This window comes from Corythoichthys intestinalis, chromosome 1 (genome assembly GCF_030265065.1).
Source record: "Corythoichthys intestinalis isolate RoL2023-P3 chromosome 1, ASM3026506v1, whole genome shotgun sequence".
NCBI lineage: Eukaryota > Metazoa > Chordata > Actinopteri > Syngnathiformes > Syngnathidae > Corythoichthys > Corythoichthys intestinalis.
Window position 1 is genome coordinate 36,016,059 of NC_080395.1, and position 21,735 is coordinate 36,037,793.

A 21,735-nucleotide genomic window follows, 5' to 3' on the forward strand; every position below is an offset into this window, starting at 1 on the left:
CGTCTTCCCGTAGGGGGCCGGTCTCAGGCAGAAGTTTAGTTGACTCTCACTGAGATAAACTAACACACGCTGTGTTCTAACGCCGGATTTAAATGGAAAAGGACGAATGTTTTACTGGATACAAGCAGGCAGGAGTGTGTCAAAAGCGATTTGGTCGAGGATTCAGAATAATTATTATATTTTTTGCACCATGCATGCACTTTGAAACGTTGTGAATAACATGAAATGAATGGGAAAAACTTAACTTTAGCTTGAAATATTTACGTAAAATGAATGATAACTGCCTGTTTTTTTGCTTTCAACCAAGAGTCTAAAGTGTTTTACGTTCATATCTATAGAAATTCCACGATTTAAGCATTTATTTAAAAGATTTTTCAACACAAAAAGCTCTTTGTTTGGTGACGGCCGCCATGTTGGATCACAAAATACCGTAACTTTTGCTTGAAATATTTACGTAAAATGAACGATAACTATTAATTTTTTGCTGTCAACCAACAATCTAGACATTTTCACATTCATATCTGTAGAAATTATGCGATTTAAGCATTTATTTACAAGAATTTTCAACTTAAAAAGCTCTGTTTCGTGACGCCCGCCATGTTGGATTACAAAATACTTTAACTTTTGCTTGAAATATTTACGTAAAATGAATGATAACTGCCCATTTTTTGCTTATAACCAAGAATTCAGACTGTTTTAAGTTCATATCTATAGAAAGTTCACAGTTTAAGCATTTATTTATAAGAATTTTCAACTTAAAAAGCTTTGTTTTGTGACGGCCGCCATGTTGGATTTTGTATCGCTACACAATAGCGGAATTCAACCTAAATAAGTTGTGATTGTATATAGAAAAACGCAAATTTTGCTTTTGTTGAGTAAAGTTAAGATGATTCTGCATGCTTTCCTCAAGTTTTATGTTTCTGATGTGAAAATTGAGTGCTGTTAATTGATTAGCTATTGAAAAAAAAATAAGTTGCTATTTTGGGCAAAAACTTATATATGTTAAATATTGCTATTGATCCTGAAAATATAGGTAATAATCTCTGCATTTGGTGATTTGTGTGCATCTAGTGTAAAATTTAAGAATTGTATAGCCATTTTAAGTTTTGTTATACTTGTTTAAAAATAATTTATCTGGATTTTAATAGGGAAAAACTTTGAATAAATCTTTGAATTTTAAGATTTTTAAAATAGGCCCCCGACGGTTCAGCCCTGAGCCCCATGCCCCGTCAGCTGATAGTGAAGTCTATGAAAAAACGCATTTACGTCAGACGTCAGTTGCTCAATGGTGGCAGCAAATTTGACAACACTTGGATGCCATCATTCCATAATGGTTTACTTGTATTTGGAGGAGATTATTGGTGGGGGTAATGCACTTTTAAAACAGTAAACCCCTCAGAAGAATAAGAACTGACGTCAATATTTTCATTTTCATTGTTTTCACTCTGTGGTCTCTCTTTTTTATACCAGGAAGATGACGAGTGAGTGTCGTAATTAGAGATGCATTGGAGTGCTTATGCCTTGAGTTAGCTGTACAAAGGGGGCAATTCTCAATTGCTTTAGTAGGTTTCTCTGCTCAGAGTTGAAATTCTCAAATCTACTTGTTCAATCCTCACAACATTGAATCACTAGTGCACATCAGAAAATCAATATCTCATTTCTTTGAATATGTTGCAGATGTTTTGGTAGATCCATGCAAATGATTTGGACCATTCTCTGCTGTTTCCTACATTATCTGCTGCATCTGTTATGATGCTCAAAATGGATTATCATGGGTCTCTATTAAATACTGTCACCACCCACAACAGTAATCATTAGCTCGTTGCATAAGTCTTTACATGCAAAATGGATGAACATGTTATCAGAATATGGCAACATATGCATGCTTATTTCCAAGCATTTTCATTACCTATTTTCATAAATCTGTCTGGAATTGCTAAATTGCTACCAGGTGAATCTTTGGCCACAGAGGTACGATAGATGTGCCAGGCCAAAGGAGAGGGAACATAACCATGGGTACTGCCATCACAGAAATTGGTGTGTTCACCCATATTCCCATCATGGGGCCTTAGCACACAGAATGTCTTGTCCATTTTTTTAGACACACTCTACAGGGACCTCATTCCTGAACATGAGAGGGATCAAATTGGGGATAACCTGCCAAAATTTATAATAGTTTCGGCCATGTGAGTTTTCACCACTCCAACATTATCAGGGAATGGTTTGCAACCTACAACAGAATGGTAATGGAGTTCTTCCCAACACACTTCCCATTCCTCAATCCCATAGAAGAATTTTTCTCCACATGGATATGGTAAGTGCATGATCACCAGCCTCACACTTGGATGACTCTTCTGGTTGCCATTAATGCAGCATGCAGTGACATCAAAGCAGATGCCTCCAGAGGCTGGATAAGGCTTTCAAGAAGATTCTTTCCACGCTGTATAGAAAGAGGACATCCGTTGTGACATGGATGAAAGTTTGTGGTCCAACCGGGAGGAATGTCAAGATGTGTAGAAAAAATGGGGGGGGTCCCAACAGCACTGAAGTTGTGCCGATTGTCTTATGTTCACATTTATAATTTAGCTTTTTTTTTTTTTCCCCTTGTGATACTTGGTGCTGTTTTTTGCTTTCTGTATCACAATGTAATGGTTTGTCAAGACATTGTAAAAACAATCAAGGTGTCAACTAAATCTTTTCCAGCTTTTTGCCATTCAATCCCCCAGATTTGCAATTTTCATCAAAATTCCGTAAACCGTCTTCAGCGTCAGAGCCTTCCACCACAATAACTGTTCAATTGAGAGCATGACTAAGCAATTTGACTGTCTTGTCTGTACACAATGAAACAAGGACTTGTAATTCAGACAGCACCCACATGTTCACTGACACATTTAATTTTGAGCGATAGACTAAAAATTTTGTACAAAAAACTGGCTTTTGAAGGTTTTGCATGTTGTTTTGCTACTTGTGCGACATGTTTTGCCAAAGGCACAAACTGTTTTGAGAACATTGATTCTGATCTGAGAAACGTACCAAAGCAATTGAGAAAAACTGTAAGATCTACTGGTGGGAAGCGAATGTCGCGGGCTCGTCATCTCCACCGAATGCAGCCAGGACTTTCTTGGAAGAGCATGTAATATGTACTGTTCCGGCTTGTGTTCGCATTTTGTTGATGCTACAAACTGAAAGAGCCAACAAAATATTCATGCATTGGATTCATAAAGCACTTTTTGGCCACTCAAAGATGCTTTATATTGCATTATTCTTTCACTTATCACATGATGATGGTAAGTTACTATTGTAGCCACAGCTGCCCTGGGGCAGTCTGATAGAAGCGAGGCAGCACATTTGCGTTCTGACACTACCTTCACAGAAGCAAGTCGGGTGAAGTATTTGCCCAACATGACAATGGGCACAGATGTGAGCAGGTAGGAACTGGAATCAAACCCCCGGTCCTTCAATCAGTGAATGTTCCGCTGACAAACCGTTCAACCACCAGCGCCACCGCCGCCCCTACTCCCACTCTCATTCATCAGACCTGTCTCTTGCATGTCATCGCAACCTTTGGTAATGTTGGGAAGGTTTTGGTAAAGTTATTTAGTTGAAAAAAAACCTTTTGCACCGAAACCACATTGTTAGCCAGATTTCCAATATCTCGTGTCTAGTCTTGTATTTGGCAGAATTACTCCCTGGTTAATGTTCATGCACGCCGCCATATTAGGAACCGATGTGATGTCAAGTCGTTGACATGACGAAATTCATGAACTCAGATGAGTATGCCCTGTTTTATTTATTCAATGTTGGTAAAACAGAAGTCAGTTTGAAGGAGTTTACTTGAGTGTAGGGCTGCAGCTATCGAATATTTTAGTAATCGAGTAATCGATTGAAAATTCTATCGATTAATCGAGTAATCGGATAAAAAAAAAATTTTTTTAGGTAAAGAGCAATTATAAACATGCATGAGAAAAAAAGACATTTAATCCAATATTGAACCATTTTCAGTCAATCAATGTCTTTATTTTTGATGTAAATTGTTGGAAACAGCCAACAATTGCATCTCAGATGTGACTAGAAAAAAAAATTCACTGCTTTCACTCAAAAAACCTCTAGATCTTATAAAAAAACAAAAACAAACATATTTCTTACCTAAAAATGTAATTACGCTTGATAACACACATCACTTGAAAGCTACGTGTTTTCCCCATGTGTTTCAATTTAATTTCCATTTGTGTCAAGCTATTTTTAAGTTCTAGTTAAGTTTTAAATTAGTCTAAACTGTAAGTAGTGATAGGATTTTGAGTTTTTGCAGTGTTCGAAATAGATGTATGATACCTGCTGTATTAGAGCACATTAGGGACCAGTGCTACTTGGTGTTTTATTCAGCAATGACTACCGAGCTAAAACTGACAGTTAGCTTTATTATGTTTTAATTTTACACCCTCATCACTCTACAGCGCTGTATTTTTACAGATTAAATAAAGCCTGTGTGTAAGACACGTTAGCCACGCATCGACAGTGGTCATAATCAATAGAAACCTAGCCCTCCGAAGGGCTAACATTACGTGAGCAAGTGACAGTAACGTTATATTTATTAGCGATGAGAAGTCTACTGCTTAAAGATGGCGGCTGTTTACTAACGCTGCCCAGACGCGGCCGAGTCTGTCATTTCGCATCTAGTCCTAAATGCATGCGATATCTATGAGACGCATCGGACACTACCTGCTACCACACTAGCATCATGCGGGCGTCGTTTTTAGCAACGTCGGCGTAGTTTGTAGCGGCTGTCGGCTGCAGTTTTTTTGTTTGTTTTTTTGTTTAATTGCTTTTTCCTTTACGCACGTGACGTCAGCGCGTTGTCCCGCATTAAAAGTAGTCCGGGTAAAACGTGATGCTTAGAGCTGGCAAAATTAAACGAGTCCTCGGGGTGAATAAAATTACTCGGATCAGTTTTTAAACTCGAGTTACTCGAGTACTCGTTTCAGCTCTACTTGAGTGATGCAATCTTAAGTCGGACAGTAGCTAAGTATAGTATTTTCTTAAATTATTGTGCATAAATTAACAAATGTTACTGCCATGATGACAATTGAATCATTTTAAAACTGCCTTTAAACTGCTTCTAAACACCCAATAAACAATACCTGGCCATTTCTACAATGGAGTAAATAAAAAAAAAAACACCCAGCAACTACAGTATCTGAGGAGGTATTTGCTTATATAACACTGCATTTGTGTGCTTGCATGTACACCCTCAACAACATTTTCCCTATTCGGGTTACGTTTCGCTCCTCACTCTCTCACGCACTTGTGTGTGCTTTAATATTCTTTGCGGGATATCAAGAGACACACTAGCTGAAACCTCATTTTCCTTCTCTAATGACATATCAAATGTTTGCATATAGGCCATATCAGTATGGAAATGTGCGCAGGCATTCAAGGCAAGCCGTGGAATAAAAGAAGCAATCAAAGTGATGTGTGCGTGCACGCATGCGTGCGCGTCGTCACCAGGTTGGACGAGCCTGTGTGTCAAACATGACTTGCGGCGCACATAAACACATGCGCGCCCGTACACACACAGCGCGGCCTTGTTATCCGGGGGCCTGTCTTGCAGGCAGCCTCTCTAACGCTGAGTGATGTTTAAATTAGTTTACAATTTAGCCTTCTCGCTATCTGCAGACGGCTCTTAACTCAGCGTGCGCGCGTGTCGTGTTGTTGTGTGCGGGCCTTTGTGCATGTGTGAGCGTAACAAATTGTTGCCAGTACGGCAGACATCTAATGACTTCAAATTAGCTGCCTGGCGCTCGCCTTGACACGTTGTTACCACTGTTCCCAGCCACTGTGTGTATGTGTCACTGTGTGTGTGAGAGAGAGCAGCGCTGCGCAACCATATCATGAAGCATAAATTGGCTTCACCTCTCCTCACTCTGCCTCTGTCTTTTTTCCCTTTGTCTCTCTCCATCAATTTGATTAAAAAATTACTGTAGCATAGCAAGCAAAGATGTCCGTGCATGCGTATATGTGTGTGTGTGTTCACAAGAACACTTCACACGCGCATACACACAAGCAAATGAATAGAATACAGTGGCATTTATTCTATTGAAAAGAAAAGAATAGACCTGTTAACCTTCTTATCTAACGTGAAAGAGGATAACAAATGTTGAAGTCCGGCATTTTGCTTTGACAATCCTTTCCACTCAACACTAGATCACTTTAGAAGTGTGTGTTGGTGTGTCGTGTGTGAGTATTAGATCAGTGTTCAGTGTTGTAAACAGAGCTGTGGATTGCCTTTCTCGCTCGTCTAATCACGCCATCTTCTCTCCACCGCCCAGCAATCGTTGCTCGGCGCGCACGCTTACACAAACACACACACACGCACGTACACACGAGCCTTTGGATAACCAGGTTAACCGGGCCTCGTCTCTTATAAATGGAGAGGCAGAAGGAAAAGCCAAAGGTGAAAACCAACAGGACAAGAGCTGGTGGGAAAAGAATGAAAATGCCATGTTTTGAAATGAAAAAATAACTTTTCCATTGGCTAAATTTGGCATGTGGATCAATATGCTGCATGTCTGCTCACTGTCTGCACAAAGATCAATACAAGCCATGTTAACCCTCATCGCTGTCTCCATCTCTCCATTCATTCCTTTCAATTTTCACATTTATTGATAAAAATAATGCACATTGTTTCAAGAGCCATGTAGTGAGTGCCATTGACTGCATATCATCGATTTAGACAGTTTACTATTTATTCTAATCTGTGCATTGTTATAATGCAACAACCATCTTGAACGGTCATTTTATTCTCTATTGTTTTCTTTACTAACTAGACACAAGCATAATGGATTTTCTGTGCTAATTGCCACAGTATATGGGTCATTCCAGAATTGGAGGATATTTTGGATTCAATGTTTTTTCAAAAATAAGTCCTCACTCTCAGGTTTAGTCTAACATATCTATTGGGTGCAGTCACAGCAACATGATTGCAGGTAACAGGTGTGCTTTGCTAATCAATGTTGTCACTAGCGTGTTTACTAGTAACGCGTTACTGTAATCTGATTACTTTCTTTCAGTAATGAGTAATCTAACGCATTCATTTTTCCAAATCAGTAATCTGATTAATGTTAGTTTCCTTGGTGTCTGTGCATTACTATTTTGTTATTGCCTCAAAATGCATGTAGAATGAAGAATATTGTCATCATGTATGAACAGCATTTTGAGTAGAAAATGAAAAAAAGGTTAGCACTACGTGTTTGTTTCCATGGTAACTGCTCACAGTTACTTCCTGTTTTGGTCTTGAGCCACACGCGCTAAGTGTTTTGAGACTGAAAAAGGCGTGTGCCAACCCAGGTGCAAATTCGAGCTGAATGCAGCGACCTGTTGAGATGTGCGAGGGAATGTTAATCTGTGTGAGTCCATGAATGAACATGAGTAGTTTTCCTTCATTCTGGAAGGTTCCAGCAATAGGTTGGAGCTGCTACACGCACAGCTGCTTCGTAGTTTTGCCGTTGCGACGGCAGGTAGTCATCAGTGAGCATTGTTTACATCATATTCTTGTTGCACATTTATGCCGTGAGGTGACGTGTTGGTTAGCATCTTTGGGATGTGTTTTAAGTCCGATTGAGTGTATAGCGCCTAGTTGTCGCCACGTTTTGTGGCCAAATTAGCCGCGTGTGTGTCCACCATACTTCCGGGTTGTGTGCACGCATCTGCGCCCACCCCCACCTTTGTGTTTATTGCACCGTGCTGTTCATTTGTGTGTTGTTGATTATTGTGCAGTCAATTTGCATTGTTTTACATTGGCACTGATGTGCTGTTAACCCTAACCTATAAACCCGAGCCCGAAATTCAGAATTTTTGACATTAGGATTAATATTTGCGTTAGTGGGATTCAAATAGTCAGTGGAGTTGATTTCGTCAAATTCCATGCAGTTTGTCAGTTTGTAAATTTCAGGGCTCTGGAGTGGCCCAGCTAGCGTGAGTCAGTGGTGGTTGAAATCAACTCCATTGACTAATTATTCCTCCGCTAACTCGAAGATTAAGACTTATGTGAAAAATTCTGACCTTTAAATCCAATTATCGGAAAGTCAGTTACAAGCGATGACATATTTCTGTTGTCAATCTTATGTTGAGAAGGCAAAGGGAGAAAAATTGGTAAAAAGTAATTGATAAATTACTTTTAAAGTAACTTTGATAATAAAGTAATAAGTAAAGTAACGAGATTACTTTTTTTGAGGCGTAATCAGTAATTAAATTACTTTTTCAAATAATCTGTGGCAACACTGGTGCTAATGTTAGCTTTTCTCTGGAGTGGAAGCTAGCTGTTTAGGTAGCCGCTACTGCTAATGAAGAGGATAAACTCATGGAAAAAAGTTTTGCAAATAAAACCCAAAAGTCATATTCTGATCATACAGTATGCATAACAGTGTTGCATGAGGTTCGTTTAGGGCAGTACTTCTCAAATAGTGGGGCGCAGAGCGATGCCAGGGGTGGCGCATTTAACCTCGGGGAATATGCTTTTTTTTTTTTTTTTTTTTTTTTTGCCGTACTAGAATAAAGTGTACTTGCACATCCACTCAGTGGGTGGCAGTGGCACTCTCATTTTCAGAGTGCGCGCAGTATTATTGAACTAAGCAAGAGCACACAGAAAAGAGATATGAAGAGCTGTGCGCCATTTCCGAAAGCCGTTTTCCTGCCGGACTCACGCAGCGACCCACTGTCTTCTCCGGTTCTCATGTGTCCGCCCGAGAAGTGCCATTTTCGGCTTGGGATCGTCACGACGACTGCCCTCACCTACGGCTCTCCCTCGGCCACCGAGAATGCGCGTTTTTCGTGCCTTTTGGATTTGACTTTTAATACAGTGGGAGATGAGGAAAGACCACTGTTTACTGTGTCTAAAAATGATTATAGCGGACAGCCGGAAGCCAAATCAATTAAGACGCCACTTAAAGACGTGAGACCCCAATCTAATTGATAAGCCGCTTGATTGTTTTTCAGTGAAAATGTGCCGAATATTACCAACAATCGTCCCGCTTTGTCAGTGTTATATCAGTAAACCAGTGAGCACTGTTAGCATGCTCAGTGCAAAAATAACCTCACACCATTGCAAAGGAGGCGATAATGTGAGCAGCAAAAATAAAAATTGTCCTTCTGTCCAAAGACACTCTTTTTTTCTTCTGTTCAGTTTTGTTTTTTCGGTCAATTTTTTGGTATATTGTCCTCACGAGTTAATGTTTCTAATCAATTTGAATTTGTTGTTATTTACTGATTTTATTACATTTTATTTTTCTGAATCAAATGGTCAAAAATGTACCTTGAGTGTATTTTTTTTTTTTTTTTTAATTCAGGCAAATTGATGCGTGCCATTTCTGTTACAAACAAAACAATGTTAATAAAGTTATACTTTATTATAAGTTGATCTATGTTACTTTTTTTCTTTAATAGAAAAAAAGGACACAATGTTAGGCAGAGGCGTACTTATAATAGTCATTTTATAGACAAATGATACTATTTACAGTAGCGGCGGAGAGTTTGGGGGGGGGGGCGCGAAACATTTACGCCTTCCTTGGGGGGGCGTAACAGAAAATAATTGAGAAGCACTGGTTTAAGGTGAGACGTTCAATCAAGGCTAACTATTTTACAAGCAAGGACCATTCTTTTAGAAAACTGTCTCATGATGTCCAGCATATCATCCGATTCACTGTTTTCTTCATTTACGATGATAAAAGGGTATAGTAACAGGGATGCATCCATGTTAAAATATTATGTTTATTAAAACAAATGTTCCCACAGTTAAAAGAGACAGCATTGAAGCAAATAATTCTCCATCGAAGTGAATTTTAAATTAAATTTTAGCTGTTTTATTTGAAACTCAAATTGGTAATTTGTCAGTTGGACAAGAGAAAAATGACATTTTAGTGGTTACTCCAGGTTTATTCAGCATAAAAAAAAAATTCAAACTTTCTTTTCACTTCGTAAATTTTAAATTTGGTCTCAGGACAAGTCATTTTTTGGGGGAACTACCTGTTTTAGCATGCTAATTATTTGACATTTGAATAGCGGGATGTAAAACAGTCCTCTAATTCTAGAATTATCCACATCATGCTCACAAAATAATCTGACCTTGGGCATTTTTTTAACTGTTTGATGTACCAAAATAAGTGCTTATATGACCATATTGTATTTCTGAGGTGGTTTAAATTCATTGGTTTAAAGGTACATGCTTTCTCTTCACGTATGATGGTGATGTGAGACCATTTGGTCAGCCAGTTGGAGGCTCAACAGTTCAAATTATCTTGGTGCGGGGGATTAAGGTGAACTGTCAATTCACAAGTGTAAGCGCAGCAGCACGCATGTTTGGGTGGGGATATTAGGAAATCAGCAATGTGTGTGTGTATTCACACGGTATCGTAGTATGCAGCAAAGGTTAGCAGGCTTCTCCTACCTGGGATGTGCTTGGCCCAGCCGATGTTGACCACCAGCTCTCTGTCGGCCAGGTCGCACAGCGTAGTCAGGGCCTTAATGTCGCTGTCTGGTACTGTCGGGTCGGGCATGGCATAGATCTTCTCTGGCTCGGCCACCAGCAGGTGAGAGACGATTTTGTTATCTGCAAGGCAGCCAAAGGCAACTGACATGACCACCAGACGAAGAGAAGAGACAAAGAGACAGAGAGAGAGTGAATATCTGAATATACTTGTGTTTTTTATGCACCACAGCAAGTTGTTTCACACCATTGTGAACTAAGAAATAATCAATATAATACAAAAGTCACATAGAAAGGCCTCATGCTCATTGGACATTGAACACTGAAAAATACAACTCCACATGCAAATCGCTCTGTTTAATAATCATGCCTGCGATTGCAAGAGTGTCTGATTAGCCATGAAATGTTCAAGCAAAACACTCATTATTTGCTCAAGTCAGTTTTATAGACAGTGTAAAATAGACTAATGAGTTTCAATAATGTGAATTGAATGGAGAACACTAAGAATCAAGGCTGAGGAAGAAGATATGTTAACATTAGTTTAATATCCGGTGGAAAGATGTCAACAGCAAATGCAGGTCAATTCTAAATGGGGCATTATCACACATAAGACACTTTTTATTCAACTTTTATTTTCATGAGTAATTCACTGTTTGGATTTTCAAGTCTTCTATTATTCATAGGGTGTGAAAGTTATTACTGCTTGCCCTTTCATTTGCACAAATCAAAAGTAGCTCTTCTAATTTTTGTGCAATGGCAATTAACTTGAATTCATGTATTCAATCATAACGTAAAAAGAGAAACGTAATTTCGTACAGGCTCCAAAAGGCCACGCTTCTCGTTATCTGCCTTAAAGAAGCTCATCAATACACATGTGAGGAGGAGATAATAGTAAAAGCCAAACAGCTCAGCCGGTAATAGTGACATGTGGTGATGAGATCTCTATGGCCCATTAGCAACACACTGAAATCCTGCTCCCAAATTAATCCACTGACTAATCAAGTAAAGGAGTAACAACAGAAGAGCGAAGAGCTAAGAAGGAGTAAAGCAAATACACAGAGAAAAGTATTATAAACAGTTTATAAATATCACGTCACGTACATATAATTGTTTATGTATCTAGCTGGGGCTACAGGCCATAAAGACATATATGCACGCATGAACAGCTGTATCTGCTGGTAAATCTTATTTAATGTTTCTCTAATTAGAATCAATGGAAGCCCATTTTCAAACCCTGAGCTATTGTCCTACTCTCGCACAATCAATGTTGACTCTGTGGCTTTGGCTACAGATAGACCACAGAGATGATATAAATAGTTATATAGCAGGAAGTATTGTATTGTGTAGAAGGGAAAAATATAGACATTAAAAAAGATGTGTTTTTGTCTTTTAAAGGTATGGCTGATTTCTATGTCTTGAGTACGGGAAAAAAATTGAGTCACAATCATAAAGTGGCAGGAGATGTCAGACGAATAGCAGGCTGTCAACAATTCTAAAAATAGCGGGAGGTCAGGCACCTGCACTATTCATTGGCATTCCTATTTTAAATGTAAAATTCAAAAAAGAAAAACATTTAATCACTTTACATAATTTACAAATGTTGGCTATTTTAAAGCTAAAACAATGCAATATTACGGAACCCCTAAGGTGACATGGAAGAAGAAGAAAAAAAAAACAGAGAGGAAAAAAAAAAGTTGAAGTAAAAAAAAAAAAAATAGTGCCCCTAAAGGGACACGAAAGATTTTTTTTCTGTCAAAGCAAAAAAAGACAAGTTGAGGTTGAAGCAAAAAAAAAAAAAAAATGCCCGGGAAAAAAAAAATAAAAAATTGCCCCGAAAAAAAAAAAAAAAAACACACACGGAAGTAAAAAAAAAAAAAAAAAAAAAAAAAAAAAAAAGGAAAAAACACATAATTCCAATTTTTTATATGTACGTTTTGCATGATCACCCGTGGAGCAGGTTAATTGAGTTTTACTTTGAAATAGGCCTAAAATATGATGACATAAGAACAATTCTTGATATTAAGCACGGTTTCCAAATAAGCAGAAGACATTTGAAGCGAGTTTTAAACTCAACCGGACATTTTCGTCGGAAAACGTGCTGTGATTTGGCGGTCCTTGTTGACTTCATTCACTTTCCAAAACTCAAACTTACCTGGAGGCACAACTATCTTCCAACATTTTTTTTTTTTTTTTTTTTTTGGTTCGATGTAAAAAAAAAAATTTTTTTTTTGCTTCAACCTCAACTTTTTTTTTTCTGCTTCGACGTAAAAAACTTTTCTTTTTTACTTCCGGGTCTCTTTTTTTTCCGGGGCAATTTTTTTTTTTTTTTTTTTACTTTCGTGTTTTTTTTTTTTTTTTTGCCTTGACAGAAAAAAATCTTTCGTGTCCCTTTAGGGGCACTATTTTTTTTTTAACGTCAACTTTTTTTTTTCCCTCTATGTTTTTTTTTCTTCTTCCATGTCACCTTAGGGGCTCCGTACAATATAACAATATTTACAGGCATATATTTTTGATCCAATAATACTAATAACTATAATAATACTGAGTCACACTGTTAAAAAAACAAAGACATGTTAAATTTATGGCAATTGTGGTTGCTAGAATTATATCATTAAAAAAAGGTTAAAAAACGTTAAAACTGTAAAAACCTTTGTCATATTAACAAAACACTACCATAGGGCATGACAATAGTTTATACATTTATGTACTACTAGTATATAATAGTTTTGTAAGTTTTTTTTATTTGACATTAAAGAAACACTTGGTAACTTTTTAGTTTTAGAACATTTTAGTGACGTCGGTGGACAAAAGCGATAGTGTTTTGCTTTAAAGAAGACTGCGTTTCCCAGGAGGACCAGCGCACACCTGCATAGTCTCGTAAAATCACGATGGTCGCCTGCAGATGGATTAAACAATATTTCTGTTTCCAATTGCTGTGTGAAGGATGAAAAGTAAAAAGTAATCCATTTGTGGCTAAACAATAGCATATGATGATTAGCAACTGTGTGGCTTAGGGGCAATTTACATGGCGACTCTGCGACACGAAGACGCAATGACTGTGTTGTGGAGTGGCCTCGCGTGCATATGGTGTCGGCGAAGACGAAAAATTCTGAATCCTGCCTTCAAAGTGGAAGAATCCGATTGCGAGGGATTGAAGGGGGGCTGCCTCAGCATGCATATCACAGGCTCCCGCGGTGCGAGACTGCGCCGATAACGTCAGCACTCGTACACGTCATATTGGGTGTGCGCAGCGGTGCTACTAAACATTAAAAACAGCAAATATGGTGGAATGTCGGCTTTAATTTATTGTTTTAATAATATTTTTAAATTAAATATGTTGAATGTCTCCATTTTTGTGCCTTTTTGAACAAAAGAAAAATGCCATTGCTTCGAGTGGGCCGGCATATTTTTTTCCGGGCTGAGGGAGCTTGGTGGGGTCAAAGTGCATCATTCTCTGTCGCCCTGTAAATCTGCACTGCCCCCTAGGGCCTGGCATGAATACTACATCGTTTTCATGCGGAATTGCGACATTGTTCGAATGGAGACACAAATGCAAATTTGAATTGTTTTGTATTCTCGGAGAGTCACCATGTAAACGGCCCCTTAGTATGGCTAAACCCCCCACCCCACCCGAACTCGTCAGTGCTGACCAGTTCGGTTGGGGCGATGGGGGGTGTCATGCCAGAGAGTGAAAGCTGAGCCGATGTTTATTCTGTATATCCTGGTAGCCGCCCTTTTTTTTCCTCCTCAGACAAAACTTTTTGTCTATGTTACTCTGCTATCTTTGCAGAATTTGTGCGAAAGCGTTAGCATCGAATTCCGTCTTTATAATGAATGGGGAAACGGGGAAGTGACATATGCCATAAAGCAGTCAGCACATTTGTATTTTTTTTTTTTTTTTTTGTGTGTGGCAGGTTTCCTACCACCCTCCTCAAAGTTAATTAGGCTACGTTCATACCGCAGGTCTTAATGCACAAATCCGATTTTTTGTCATATCTGGTTTTTTGGCGTGTCCGTTCAGACTGCCTTTGTCCATTTAGCCCGTTCAAGTATCACGCATGCGCACTAATTCGCAGTCCGAGATGCGCTCAGCAAAGTGACCTGCATGTGCAGAAGCATCAAAATAAATTACACACGCTAGCTATGTCATTACAGGGTGATCATATTTTGATTTCCAAAAAGAGGACACAAATAAGAGACATTAATAATCCCCGTTTAGTTTGATTTGAACGCATACACGCACATACTTAAGTCTTGACGTGTGTGCGTGAAGTGACGTGGTGCATCAGTTTGCACCGACTCGGCCATGAGTGCAATAATGAAATATTGCTCATTCAGCGCACAGAATGAAAATCGAAAATTGTAAGGCTTATCATTTTCTTCATTTTATTTTTTTATGACTGTGGTCAAGCCCGCTTCGTGCTTAAAAGCAGAGTTCAAACTAGGGGCTAATGCCTACATCGCTACCGCCCTCCGTGCCTCTGGACGTAATTGCTGCATGAAGTCCGATTTGGGAGTTTTGACAGTTCAGACGGTCAGCCACATTCTGGAAAAAGGTGGCCCTGATCGGATTTGAGCCACATAGGAAAGTGACCCAGATCGGATTTGAATTTTTCTACTTCTATGCGACTTGTCATGTTCAGACCGTCAAGTTAATGCCTCACTCGAGTCGGAAAAACACGAAAAAAAAAAGGATTTGTGCATTAAGATTAAGAGATGAATGTAGCCTTAGTGTCGGTGAAAGTGATCCAGACCCCATCAAGATATAAGAGGTGTCATTCAACAAGATGCCAGTGGAAATATCGTCACAAATGTTATGAAACTTTTTTATGAAGGTTGAAAAGTTATCTAGTGTTGTTTTAAACGACTGTAAAAAGTACTGGACCATGTGTCACCGGTCTGATTCAAATCTGATTACATGTCCATTACCTAACAATGGATCTTTAAAACTTTTCTTGGTTAATATTTAATCTCTGTACAATACTATTGCTGGGGAAAGTTGGTAATTGGGTTAGTGGAAGCTACCTAAACCACTGCATGTGTTTGGGCAAACAACTATGTGGCCGCAATTGCATTATCCCATCATTTCCATGATTAGTAGTGCAAAAATTGTCCTAATCCGTGGTGCAGCCATTCAGCATATTGGACTAAATCAGAATATGCTCCAGCTTTAAACAAAATGGGCTTTAGGGAGCGAGCTGCTAAACACTGCTCAATCTGCACTGCATGTATGCGCGTATGTGTGTGCGTGCGCAAGAGAGAGAGCAGACGGTTAGCTAGAGAGCTAACTCTAGTTTGATGTGGTTGCCAGATTGGATTTAATCCGGATTAAAGTTCTGGCTGGTCTCTCTCTACCGGACACGCCTCCTCCTCTTCTTCTCCATCTCTGTGAGAAATCCCATCATTTAGCTTCACATCCTATCCTTCACTCTCACTCCCTTTTGCTCTGATTCATTTTCCAATCATCAGGTTTTGGCTGTGAGTGGATTTGACAGTAAAAAAAATAAAAAACAGCAAATGAATATCTTTAGAGTAAAATATGACGCATATAAAATGTTATGACCCTAAACTGGTAGCAGTAGAAAGAGGGAAATAAACTAAGTCCCAAACAGATGGGCTTCTCACCACTCTGCGTCCATTTATGTGTTTGTGTATGCGGATGTGTAGCCTTGTTTTTAATGGTCCAACTGTTGTTGACATGAACACGGCCTGCGCACTATCATGCAATATTAGTGAGAAATAGTTGAATCCTGCAGGTGTGAAATGTTCTTGAAAGTCAACCTCAATGAGTCTAAGCATTTGTGTGTGTGTGCTTGTGTCTTTTCTTACATGGCTTCTTGGCAGGCAGAGCCAGCTGAGGGTTCAGGTAAGGGCTGTTGTCTGCATCTATCCGGCGTTTATATTTCTGTCTTCCACCGCGAACCCTGTCCAGACGAACACCTGAAAACAGCGCAGAGACATCAAGCTGTGCGTCAATCAAAACGCTGAATCTTCAACAGTCATTAACTCAAAATGCAAAGTTCATTAATTTGGGCTACCTTTTCATGTAAGGATGTAATCTAAAAACTTGTTTTGGTTTGAGATTAAAACCATAGTTTCAATATGAGCAGCCCTGCTTTTAATATTACATATACAACCAAAGAAATCTATCTAAGACAAAAATAACTCTGGTGAAAGGCCTTATCCTCTCACTACTTCAGTTTCGGAGGTCAATTGCTATCTCGCCCTTTCTCCTTCTGTCACCTTAATTAATTGACACAAAGGAGCCCTAATTTAATTAGCCTTGTCTCTCGGGGTATTGGATGTTACCGTGGTTACCACTTGAAGATGGATAAGGAAGAATTAGGTGCTATGTGCCCTGGAGAAAAAGAAAACTCCATTTAAAATAATATGATAGGATTAATAACACTATTATTCGCGAGCACTACTTAGGAATGCAACTTACAAGGGTTTTTTGACAAATTTATTATATTCCAAACAGCAAAGACTTTTGTTAAGTGATGGAAAAATTGCCTGTTCATTATGACTGAGTATCCTTGAGATGTGAGTGAGCTGACTTCAAGTTGATCTTTTCTTCAGTTTTTAAAGACTAAAGCCTTTCGTTGGCCATCCCCCCTCCTTTTACTTAAGAGAAAACATTTACAATGTAAGCATTGTTGAAACTACCACAAAACAAAAGGTCTGCTTTCTTAATTTTTGTTTAAAAATCAATGCAAAACTACAGGTGGACTAATGAACAGCATTGCTGTTGATGTGTTATAACCCTACAACAAATGGATTTGTCAGCATATATTCTTTATCTTCCGTGAGGAATACTGCAGTCTCATTGAGAATTTGCAATGACTCCATAAATATATCCATATATGTCTATATCTTACTACTGTGTCTTATTTTTATCTCAAAACAGAACTGTATTTTTCTGGCTTTTTATTAAGGAAATCATAAAACAACACACCGAGGCTCAGTTTTGTGTGGGTTGTTTGTGGATGTTATCTGTTCCTAAAACACTTTGGCCAGCCAAAGCATCGCGAATTAGGTCTACTGGGGAAACAAAATAAGATGTAATCATTTTAAAAAGACTCGCACGCATTTGTTTAATTAAGACACTCTTTTTGTGTGTGCGTGTGTAAAAAGTAAGGAGCCGGTATGAAGCGTAAAGGCATTTTAAGGATAATCCAGTGAAGATTACTTTCTTAGCTTAACAAGCAAAACTAATCTGTGTAAGAGCTGCTCTTGCTAACTTGCAAACACACTCGCGCACAGACACAAAGATTGTGAATTAGTGGTTTAATTGCACAGAAGAGGGAGTACAAGACACAGAGAATAGGGACAAACATCTAACAATTGGAACTGATTTGTAATTACAGTTAGTACTGAAATATAGTAAAGAATAAGCAACATTTGGGCTACAATGTGGATTGATCAGAAAAACATTTTAAACTATCACATGGGGTAGATCAGCCATTCCACCTAAACCAGACATTTGGGTAAAAAATTGAAAAATGAATTTGAAATGACTCCATTGTGTTTTTGAAGAACTTTTTAAAGCTTCAGAGAAGTCTGTTCAGTGATCACAGTAATTTTGTTTTCTCCCTTGAATTTGAGAAAATTCAAGATCAGAAAACGGCCAAAGAACTCATTGGTAAGCTTGCCTTTCAAGAGTCCCTATAGCAACCATCCTTTCATTGATCAAGCAGACATCTGATCCACATTTTGACCATTTATGGAAATTGGCGCCATCATATCTGATGTTTGCAATATTGTGAAAGCCTCTGAAAAACAGGAAACCTTTTTCAACAGCCGATTTTGTTTAAATCAAAGATGCATATGTAACCGGTGTGTCAGCGCCGCCCCGCGTTGGTGCAATGGTTACCGATCTTGCCTGCCGTGTGGAAGCGTCGTAGCGTGCGGGTTCGCGTCCCGGCCTAGTCAGAGGTGGGAGCGGAACGCGGGGCGGCGCTGACACAGGGGTTACACATAAGCAAACAAAATCCTGCCTAAACACAGCTTTAGGGAGCCATTTTTGAAATGGAAGTTTCTGAAGTGAGTGTTTATCAATGATAAGGTTATTGGTTAAAAAATATTCCCATTTTTCAATAAATAAAAAAATACAGACACTGCCTCATGAGGTTGTCATTTTTGTCGTTTCAACTAATTTTAGTGGGACACCTCAAATATAGAAAACCATTCACACCAAAAATATACTTAAGCCTGAGTTATGCTCCCGCTTTGCGGTGACGGCGCAGCGACTACGGCGTCATTCGACATTCAATGGTTCTCTGGCCAGGTGACGCGTTGCTCTGTAATTCACCACCAAGCCACTAGAGGCGTGTTGTGTTATGTTTCTATGGTTTTGGGGCATGCTTGTTGACTTCCTCTTGTCTAGTTTAATGGAGACAAAATAAACAATGCAAAATGGAACGCTTGAATGTGGATCTTCAGCTCATCAACATTGAATAAATGTTGATCATACAAATGTTGAGGTGCAAGCGACGCAGAAGACGGTTTCGAGGCGGTCTGTCCAACTTTTGATGCCGCATAGAGTTTTTCTAGCCTTGGTTGACAACCAGCAAGCTGTGGCGGCTAGCTTCAAACTGGCGTCGAGCACTGCATCCAGCGTTTTGTCCGAAGTCTGGAAAGCCCTCCAGCCCAATTTGTTTGCCGTGTCCTACAACCAGCCAGTGGGAAGCCATAGCAGATTTCTGGCGTCTATGGAACTTCCCAAACTGCGTTGGAAGCGTTGATGTTAACGTTATCATAAAAAGCACCAAGGCACTCTCAATCAGTGATGATGTATCGTGTGTGAACTGTCTGTTATTGAAAATTAAAGATCAAAACAACTCTTTTGACACCAAACCTGTGCTTTATTCTTCATATACTTGAAGTGTGACACGTAAATAAGTCACAGACTCACAGCAAACATATGTACACAATAAATGATGAAGTGCACCAACTAAAAATACAACATAAAGTGATAAAAAGCTGGCAGTTTTTGGCCGACTAGGTCACCGCTTCGTGTGGCCACTCGATTCCGAACACACGTCTCGGTGGTTCTTCCACTTTTTTATTAAATCGCTGCCCTTGCCATTTGGCAAACTTTATGATGTCTTGACGAGACCTTTCTTCGATGATACTCCCGTCAGCTTGGTCCATTTTTGCGTCTAGAAAAATAATGTTTTACAATGGTGGTGATTTCGCGCTGAACTGGAAACAACAGTCTGAGCGAACCAATCACAGTCCATTTCCGCTACGTCATATGCGTTGACGTGACCGTAGGGTTTGAAAAATCAATAGGACGGCGTCAGGCTGCGGCACAGGGTCGTAAATCGGGTCTTCTTTGGCGGCGCAGTTCTGACGCGGAAGTATAACTAGGCCTTTAGAGTTATCATTCTCTAACATAAACCCAATGATACACATGCAAGTTTATGCAAAACACACAAACCAAAACAAGATTTGAACCCATAACCTGTCGATCATGAGGCGGACATTTTAATCACTGCCCCATCATGCTTCTAAAATGTATGTTTATATAAAGAAAAACCTTATTCAAGCAACTCAGACGTTTTGTATGAAATCCTACTGTATAGTTAAACTGTCGTATGGACTGGCAGAACTGAAGCAGAACTTTTTTGTTCCAGTATGTTTATGAGAGTGTGTCCGTGTGTGTGTGTCAGAGAGAGAGCGGGAGAGAGACAGGTAGACAGAAGGTCTGACAGTCGAGCTGTAGTGGGGGAGCGGTGTCAGCAAACGGTCAAGAAACTCTTAACAGCAGGAGGTAAAAAAACACTTCTCCATCACATGCACATGAACTAAGTGTCTACAATGACCCGTAACACACAAGCAACCTGTACAAATGTTTGGTCTCATTTTGGAATAACGGTTTGTTGAGGCTTGCATAGTCTTCAAGAATTAAGACACTTTCTTCCCACAAATGTGATGTGCAGAAATGTTCTATTCCCCCGGCTCTCCCTTGTAACTTAAAAGAGCCGACAGTCACTTCATAAAGAGCCCTCTCTAACTACCTCATCTATTTTCCACCAAATTAACTCTCCCTTGGTGCTGATTAATGATCAAATCTAAATGAATCAAATTAAAAATTGAAAATTATATTTCCAAAGCCTACAAAAAAAAGACAGGAGGAGGACAGGGCGGAGAGTGGAAGTGCTTTAGCTCATCCTAACAAATGAGCCTTCAAATCATAAAGAATGGTGTCGAGAAAGAGAGGGCAAAGAAAATGTAGGCTAAAAGATGTAAAGATGGGGTGGGCGAGGGAGAGCACAATGGATGAGTTTATGGAAGAGGAATGAAAGTAAAATTTTGATAAAAGCTGATAAAGAAGCAAGAAGATTGTGATGGACGAAATTAAAACCAGAGTTTAGCAGAGAAGAGAAGAACACGGTTGAAGGGGTTGTAATGGATTGGCCAGTAAAAGGGAGTCAGAAATTTAAAGGATGGAGAAAGAAAGTGGCGACGTTAGTGCTAATAAATGAAATAGGTAGAGAATAATGAGAGAGAATTGAGACTTGATATAAGAAGACAGAATAAGTCCTCAGATAGCCAAAGCACAATGCAAGGGGTCTACTTCATGGATGGAAGTAGGGTGTGAACCACTAAGAATTGCAGGACTATAATGTATCAAAGTCAAACAATCGATGACGACATGGATATTTTCTTTCTACACAGTACAGCGGTGCGCAACCTTTTTTTGCAGCATTGGAAGCTTTCACAAGGAGACACGGAGGGCCAGCACGGGTGATTAGAAGATGAAATGGAAGATGAAATGGCAAAAATGTTTTATGAGCTTACTGTAACTCATTGCCTGCCATTGACAGCAGTATGATTGTTTAAACTGGGAGGACTTTGTTCATTCGCACCTTCAATGGCAGCAAATGAGAAGCATAAAATGTCAATGCAGAGTGGTTAAATTCATCATAACGAGAAACATGACTTCAGAAAGAATCACTATCACTGCTTGTTTACTCACAACTACCTGTAACACCCCAATCTCACCTATCTTTCCTTTTCCTATCCTATTGGTTACCAAATCTACCCGTCCAAAATGGTGTGCCTTTTTTTAAGGGGAGTTATGAAAAGCTTGCAACTGCACTTACTTCTATGTTCAATCATGTTTTTGCAACATGTTTCCCTCCGTTCTTTGTTTTCTTAAAGCGGGGATGTCAAACTCATCTTTGTCGTTAACCACATTGTGTTCATGGCTGACTTTGGAGAGCGGCTATGATTACCGTAATTTTCGGAAT

General features: G+C 39.2%; 1 protein-coding gene across 10 annotated transcripts in view; it reads right to left on the reverse strand.

Moving 5' to 3' along the window:
• Positions 1-21,735, reverse strand: part of esrrga (estrogen-related receptor gamma a) — a 261,249-nt gene that overhangs the window by 55,897 nt on the left and 183,617 nt on the right. For 8 of the 10 annotated variants that reach the window (XR_009066278.1, XM_057851949.1, XM_057851920.1 and 5 more), the window contains 2 exons: positions 16,307-16,417; positions 10,439-10,621 (listed from right to left, as the gene is read on the reverse strand). Coding sequence is in view for 9 of the 10 variants with exons in the window: in XM_057851949.1 (XP_057707932.1) it covers positions 10,439-10,621; positions 16,307-16,417 (294 nt within the window). In the remaining variant the exon portion in view is untranslated. The remainder of the gene's footprint in view (positions 1-10,438; positions 10,622-16,306; positions 16,418-21,735) is intronic. The other 2 variants (XM_057851901.1, XM_057851911.1) reach the window with 1 other exon arrangement.